At 36.0% G+C, this 8,701-nt stretch overlaps 1 protein-coding gene across 1 annotated transcript in view; it reads left to right on the top strand.

Moving 5' to 3' along the window:
* LOC106882841 (pappalysin-1) overlaps positions 1–8,701 on the top strand; it is a 160,480-nt gene that overhangs the window by 98,097 nt on the left and 53,682 nt on the right. The window contains exon 6 of the mRNA XM_052969768.1: positions 795–916. Coding sequence (XP_052825728.1) covers positions 795–916 — 122 coding nt within the window. The remainder of the gene's footprint in view (positions 1–794; positions 917–8,701) is intronic.

The raw sequence follows: 8,701 nt of genomic DNA, 5'->3' as shown, positions 1-8,701 counted from the left end.
ATATATATATATGTGTGTGTATATATATGTATATATGTATGTATGTATGTATGTATGTATGTATGTATGTATGTATGTATGTATGAATGTATGTATGTATGTGTGTGTGTATGTATAATGCATACATACATATATATATTCAGAAGCACATACATGTTTGTGTGTGATGTTATTACCAATTGATCTGTGTTCTAGCGTAGTTGTTGAACATGTTATAATAGTTTACGATGCATGATTTTATTGGAAAGAGTAAAAAGAACTGGCATTAAACAGAGTAAATATATGCACAGGACATCTTTCAAGAACTATAATATAAAACACAACGTGGTTAAGTATATTAGTACATTTTAGATTTTGTATACGAAGTTCTGCTTCCAAAATCTCGGAATCTATTTTCCTCTTCATTTTTACCTTATGTGCGTGTTGTGTGTGCATGTGTGTGTCAGTGTATGTGTGCCTCTTTGTGTATGTATGTGTGTGTGTGTGTGTGTGTGTGTGTGTGTGTGTGTGTGTGGATAATAGGTGGCTCAGGGTAAGAATCATTTCATGTTTCATATCCTGACTTCAGAACAATCAATATTCAATATTCTTTCTTAAACATCATAGTTGTGAGATCATCAGGCAAATTATAATGTTCGGGGGGTACTTTGGTTTTAGATCATGTAGTTCACTGAAACAACTTCAGTGAACTAAATCATCTACATACAGAAGTACAACCTGATTCACTCGGTAGTTCCAATGGTAGATACGGCACTGTACATCTAACTAATTTAAGACTTCATTATACATTGTAGGTGGCAACTGCACAGATCATTTTACACCACAGCAGGTTGCCCGAATGCATTGTTATCTGGACCTTGTCTACCAACCTTGGCTTACTACAATGAAACCATCACCCGTGCCTTTAGTTCCAAAGGTAAGATACTTTTAATCACACGTATACACGCGGATAAACAAACGCACGGGCGCGTATACACGCACATACTCATATATGCATCTCTAAGATTAACCTATAAAAGTCTGATGCTCTACCGACTGAGCTATGCTGGCATAGCTCATTCGGTGGAACATCAGACTTTGACAGGTTGATCTTAGAGTTATCTGAATGTCACGGGTTCGAGTCCATCTGTGGGCGTCTATTCGTTTATATATATGTGTGTGTGTGTGTGTGTGTGTGTGTGTGTGTGAAGGCGCGTGGCTTAGTGATTAGGGCATTCGGCTCATGATCACAAAGTCGTGAATTCAATTCCCGGCGACGCGTTGTATTCTTGAGCAAGACACTTTACTTCACCTCGCTCCAGTTCATTCAGCTGGCAAGAATGTGAAGTACCTGTATTTCAAAGGGTCAGCATAGTCACATTCTGTGTCACGTTCAATCTCCCTGAGAACAACGTGAAGTGTACGCGTGTCTGTGGAGTGCTCAGCCACTTGCACGTTAATTTCACGAGCAGGCTGCTTCGTTGATCGGATCAACTAGAACTCTCGTCGTCGTAACCGACAGGGTGCCAGTTACATGTATGCATTTATATATATTTGTGTGTGTGACAGTCGTTTTTCATCTAAACACATGCACCCTTTAATTGATCTTCACTCTAGCTTTATTGTTATTATTAGTTTATTAGTTTATTGGTAGGAGCTCTTTCGGCACACGTTCTGGTCTTTCTGTGGAAAGACGAAATGGAAAAGAAAGGACAAGATCAGAAAAAGGAGACAACAAAAACAGATAGCTTTTGTAGGACATTACAGAATGTGTAACGAAAGAACTCTGACAAGTAAACCAATACTAATAATAAAGCTAAAGTGAAGATCAAACAAATAGTGCGTGCGTTTATTGGCGAAATGACCTTACTGAAATATAACACCATCTGTTTCAAAACACGATTTCACATGAAGAATCTTGTAAAACAAATACATAAACATACAAGGATTTTCGAAAGTTTTCTGAGAGGGTCCTAGATTTATGTTATATTTGATTCTGACCGTCGTTTGAAAACTCACATTTTAGTATGTGTAGCTAATTGCATTTTCATTAGTTGAAGTGTGTCACGATGTCAGTCTTAGAATTTGGGTTAATAGTCCATGATGCAAGCGTATTAGGTTTGTGCGACTGTATGAAGGATAAATATGCTAAAATTAAGGTGGTATTTGTCCAGTGAACTAGTCATGCAACAGGTTGTCAGAAAAACTAAAAATGGAGAAATAATTTGCTTGCTTGTATGCGAGACAGAGTAAGCAATATATTTGTATAATGTATAATGTCGTCTGTGTTTGCTTATGAAATTTGGAATAACATTAGCGTAAAGTCTTGGTGATATAATTGTTAGTGAACATTCGATATATTGTTATAGCGAGTCCGTTGTATTTCTTTTATTTTCAATAAGTATGTTTTGTTTATTATTATTCCATATTTCATGTGTGGATTTGTCAAATCAAAGGTAAAGTGAGAAGACTTGAACTTTTTGTGATTTGCTTGTTGCAAACAAATCTAAGTATTCACTTAGCTGAATCTGTTTAGTTTTGAGGTCTCATATTTTGTTGCTGGTGAATTGTAACTTTATTTCTCACGATAAGTTTTGATTGACCTTCGTTATGTGCAATATATATTTATATCCAGTATATATTTATTTTATAATATAAATTTCTGGACAAAAAGGAAAAGATGAAAATATTTATAGTGAAAATAAGCTAGATTTAAATTTAGATCCATGTGTTCAGGTTTCGCATTCCATGTGTTTTTAGCGGGTAATTTGGTTCTGGTGAGGTAGCTAAGTTATTAGAACGATGAATAGATTATCCTGGTCCACTTCACTCGGAGTTGCTATAACCCCAAGGTCAATATAACCATTCTTCCTTTTGGGATCAATAAGGAGTCATTCCCGTATTAGAATCGATTACACCCCTCTCTTATTTTCTCTCCTCTCTCACACTTATCTCTCTCATCACTCTCCTCTTTCTCTCCCTTCTCTTTTCTCTTTCTTTCGTTATGTTCCCCTCTTTATGGGAAGTACCAGCTTTAGCCGCACCAGAAAACGAATGAGCTGTACCAGGTCTAAGCATACTCAAGAAAGAGCGTTTGGTTCCCTGGCCACTACATTAGGAAATGTGGGTCCAGTACATACACATTCAAATATATGCATATTTGTGTGTCTATCAATGTGTATGTAACCGTGCAGTTATATTTGTACACACACACACACACATGTACGTAAATATGTGTGTATGTCATTATTCAGTTTTGTTTCAGATTTCTTACTCATAGACAAAGAGCCGGTTTCCAACCTAGATCCAAGGTTCCTTCTTTAGAATTTTAACATCAACAACATGGTGCTTTTGTATATACATTTGTATGTATATGTGCAGATTTGTATGTTTTCCTTAATTATGTCTTCTCATGCATATAGTTGCATGTCTAGACATGCTCATATATACTTAAATAATAATCTTATATATGTATGTATGCATGTATGTATGTATGTATGTATGTATGTATGTATGTATGTATGTATGTATGTATGCATCCATGAATGTATGCATGTATGTATACGTGCAAAAGTCTGCATAGTTTCGGATGGAAAATACAACCATCACGGTTGTTACGATAGCCATGTTTCCTTTCTTATTTTGTATGTTATAGTACGATTTGAATGAGATTCCTCTGCTACCAACAATTTTATTAACCGTGAAATTTTCCTCCTCATTCGTTAGATTTGCATATATTTAAGTTCTGAACTACAACCTATTTATGTAGTGTATACACACACGCACGCACGTACACATATACACAAGCATATACTCACGCACATACGCTCGCGCACGCATACATACATATAAATATATTCACAACGTATAAACTCTGATGCATAAGAATGCTATTATACTTGTATGCCTGTTTGCGTGCATATATACATACGTGCTTGGAATATATATACTTGTGTGCATGCATGTATACATATGTGCATGCATGCATACATGCATACACGCATGCATACATGCATACATGCATGTCTATGTATTTAGGGAAAATAAACACGCACATCTCTCTCTTTCTCTCTCTCTCTCTCTGTATACATATGTGTGTATGTGCGTATGTGTGTGTGAGTATGTGTGTCTGCGTATGTGTATTTGAGTGTGCATCTGTGTGGACGTATGTGTAAATGCATATATCACTTTGTATGTATATGTGCGAGTGTGTTTGTGTGTGATGACGGATAAATAAATAAATAGATAGATAGATAGACAGATAGTGAGAGAGATAGACAGATAGATAGATAGATAGATAGATAGATAGATAGATAGATAGATAGATAGATAGATAGATAGATGGATAGATAGATACCAATATAGACAAAAAGACTGAGGTAGAGAGAGAGATGAAGCAGGAGATGGATAGAGCCGGAGTGAGGTACAAAATGTGCGTGTATGTGTGCGTTTATATTGTCTGTAATTAAATACTTCCACCAACTCTGGATTCATTTCCCATTCATACAAATCTAGTTCTTACTACAAAGTGACGTGTTGCTGCTGCTCCAACTCCTTCTATTATGGGCTTCGCTAGCTATCATCATCACCATCATCATCATCATCATCATCATCACCACCACCACCACCACCACCACCACCATCATCATCATCATCATCATCATCATCATCATCATCATCATTTCTACAAGAAATACTATCATTTTTAATATTATTTTAATAGTAGTAGCATTGTTACGGCTAACAGTTTTGGTTTTATTTATTGTTCGTGTTGTTGTTGTTGTTGTTGTTGTTGTTATCTTCCCAGACGAGCAAGCAATATTTAAGAGGAAGTGGGTTACCAACAATGACTCATACTGCGGTTCGTTCTTGGCACGCGATTCGGTTTTGGTTCCATTGTGGTAGTTTGTTATTATTGTGGTAATTTTAGTAGTTGTTCTTTGTATTGGTGTGTTTTTGTTGTTGTTGTTGTTGTTGTTGTTGTTGTTGTTGTTGTTACTGTTGTTGCTGCTGCTGTTACTGCTGCTGCAGCTGCTACTGATATTATTTTATGCATGCGTTTATTTTTCCCGCCACTGAAATATTTACTTACATGAACAAGTCAAGAAAACGTTGTTAAGCAATATTTATGATGCTTTGGAATACACAGCCAAGTTTATAAATTTGGGGTTAGGGAAGATGATGTAAATATACTCCAATACTTGACCCCGGAAGAATGAAAGATAAAGTAGATGCCAGTGGGATCTGAAGTCAGAATGTAAAGAGATGTAACTAACTACTACTAGGTATTTTGTACGTCACTCGAGCGATCCTAATAATGTAACCATTTTGCGCTTTAAACACAGACATAGGTGTTTGGTTAAAGCGTTTGCTTTTCATACATTAAGTAAGGGCTTGAAAAATGACCTTACAATAGTCTAGTGTCGACATGCACCTTGTGAATGAAATTGGAAGCCTGTCACACGTATTGCAACAATAATTTCATGGTGTGGGCTTGCCAAATATTTTGTCACTGGGGTTTGTATAATGCTACAGGTTTCTGCGTAATATTTAGCCAGTTACGTGTAAATCATCGGATGTTCAGTAGATAGAACAATTGAATGTTCATTCTCGGCAAAGTTTCCATCACAAGGAATGTAACTTAAGAAAAAACTATAACCAGCAATATTTATATACACTCATTCATATTCATAATTCAAACTCAAATTCTGCTGTACTCCACGTGTCGGAGATGTACGGAAACCAACTTATCCACGTTCCCAAATTGAGTTCATTGTCCACTGACCATTGATTTCTAATTATTTTATATTCGTTTTTTTTTTTATGTCTTTTAACCTTAGAGAAAGAAAATCAGTGATTATTATCTTTGCAATGAGACCGTCAAGAATGGCGGTGGCGAGATAGAAATAAATCACGATTTATATCTAGAAGTATTAGAGAAAGATTGGGCCGTATCGCGTCTACGATAGAAGACATATGCCGTAGGTTCGAGTGCACTGGTATGAAACCCGAAAGCATGTGATTGTGGTTTGAACTTCTTAAACGTGCAAGCCCTATCTTCTTGCCTTCCGTTATCGTGTGTGAGTTCACTCTATCTGAGGTATGGGATTGTGAAGACGTCGTTATGTTTGTGTAGCAAGTTACGACGGATTTTTTTCTTCTGTTTAGTAGCTATCGAAAAGTGTATGTTGGAAGGACAAAGACCGTAGGACAGCGTACAATTTTTTTCTTCTCTGACTTAATCCTCATTATCTTCTTTGATTTCATCATCCATTTGAAATGAAAAGGAAAGGTGCTGCCCCACAGCAACTTATATGAAAAGTGGATTAATGTGGCAGACATGAATGACAGAAATAACTTTTTGTCTTGACGGTGATTATGTCGGTGAGATGTGATATGCTTTAAGAATAAAGATGGTTGATGATTTGGATTACCTTATGTGACTACCACCTTTCCTAAATTTGGTACCTGTTAACTATAGGAATCAGAATTTTTTCGTTTGCATTGGTAGTATTAACAAATGTGTGATATCGATATTGTCTACTTGTAGACAGCTTTTAATGTTTGCTCGCATGATACTAATTATGTGCATTTAATTAACTTTATAAAGGTACAGAAACATGATTATTAAAATAGTTTCTATTAGATAACGGTCTCAGAATTTCAACTATAATACATAACACATTAACTCTTGGGAATCTGCTTGTATGGCCATGATCTCTGACACCTCTTTTGTTCTAATGTTCTCGAATTGTGGATTTCAATTCAAAGAAGCCAAATATTGTGAAGTAAAAATATCTGAAGAAATTTGCAGATATTATTGAAAAGAATATGTTAGGTGACGTACGAATTTGTTCTTTAAATTACACTTGAACACAACTATAGAGCTCAAAAGTGCATGCTGCATAACAGCTATGTTTATTGAATGTTAAGGTAGTTTTCCTTGCGCGTGTAATCTCCTCGGTTATATTTTCCAACGCACACGCAGTCGCACACACATCTATCTGTGTCTGTACATGCGCGTATGTATGTGTCGACACACACACTCATACACACCCTCATATATATATGTGCGTGTGTGTGTATGTGTGAAAGAGAGAGAGACAGACAGATAGAAGGAAAGTGTGTGTGTGTGTATGCGTGTGTGTTTTTGTGTGTGTGTGCGCACGTTAGAAATAACTAATGGGAGAAATAGTACAGTGTACTGTAGTAGATAAGGAAGAATTGCTAACCGCGATCGTAGATTTAGAAAGCAAATGTAGTGAATAATTGGTCGATAAGAAGATGGAGATTTTTATAACAAACTGATCATTAATCGTACATACATATATATGCACGTACGCACATACTCATATCATTTTTAGACTTGAGTCATCAGAAAGTTGCAAGAAGATGCTAGGTTACAATACAGGGGTGATAAAGAATATTGAAACTTAATCAGTAAACTGGTAAGGGTGACACTGACTGGCTGTCGTTAAGTGAGAAAAATGAAGTCGTCGCGAGTTGCACAGCGCTTATTGTCACCCAATAATGAAATACGGTACAATATAATAATCATTTCTACTCTAGGCACTTTTGGGATGGGGGCCAGTCGATTAGATCGACCGCAGTACAAAACTGGTACTTAATTTATAGACCCCGAAAGGATGAAAGGCAAAGCTGACCTCGCGAAATTTGAACTCAGAATGTAAAGACAGAAGAAATACTGCTACGCATTTCGCCCGGCGTGCTAACGTTTCTGCCAGCTCGCCGCCTTAGATATAATGATCATAATAAAAAAAACAAATTACGCAATGCAATACAGTATTATAAATATAGCAGTAATATCACATAGTAGATACGCTCATTTCAATATTCCAGGAAGAAGCAAGACAAATTTAGCAATCGTGCCATTTATAAGTCTTGGAGTAAATAAACAAATACCAAACTTAGTAAACGAACAAACAAGACCTATTATTTGTGCGCGCGCGCGCGTGTGTGTGTGTGTGACCAAGTTTGCGTTTGTAATTTTTAATTTAGTGTAACAGTTATATACAGGATCTTATCATTCTTGGGCTGCTTGATTAGTTATATTAAGGAGATAAACGATAACTGGCCCTTAAATGTAACGCTTGTTTATCACAAAAAATAACCGCCATAAAAGTGACGCATATAGAATGAATTAGTCACTCTAGAGCTGCAGCAAAGTCCATCTAATAATTTTCAAAACTTGCTCACATATAGAGACATGTATGCGAGGACGTAGTAATTTCAAATGCGGTTGCTAAAATATTTATCACCATCCTTAGGAAATACGGACTTGCGATAAATATAGAAGATACATCAGTTATTGAATAAATACGTAAGCAACATCGTTGAAATTTTCACACCAAGATGTCTACCAACTACAACTTAACGGCTCTGATATAGCTGTTTCCATTAGAGTAAGCGAAAATATGTATAGTTTTAAACGTTAGCTGATCTGCAGATGTGAACGCTTCTTCCAGTATTGTGACAAAAACAAAATTTAGAGACAACTGACTCGAAACCAACAGCTTCGAGGTCCCGATTACAAATTTATATTCATATATATTGATGCATTTGTTTATGTTAGTAGATATCTTAGTGTCAATCTGGTATAGTTAAGATCTTTTGACGAAAAATTAAAAAAAATGATTAGCTAACATGCGCCTTGGAAATAAAATCTACGAAGGGAGCATTATATATATATATATATATATAT

This window comes from Octopus bimaculoides, chromosome 1 (genome assembly GCF_001194135.2).
Source record: "Octopus bimaculoides isolate UCB-OBI-ISO-001 chromosome 1, ASM119413v2, whole genome shotgun sequence".
NCBI classification, from domain to species: domain Eukaryota; kingdom Metazoa; phylum Mollusca; class Cephalopoda; order Octopoda; family Octopodidae; genus Octopus; species Octopus bimaculoides.
The sequence above is the reverse complement of the archived record's forward strand: the minus strand, read 5'-3'. Positions and strand labels throughout refer to the sequence as shown.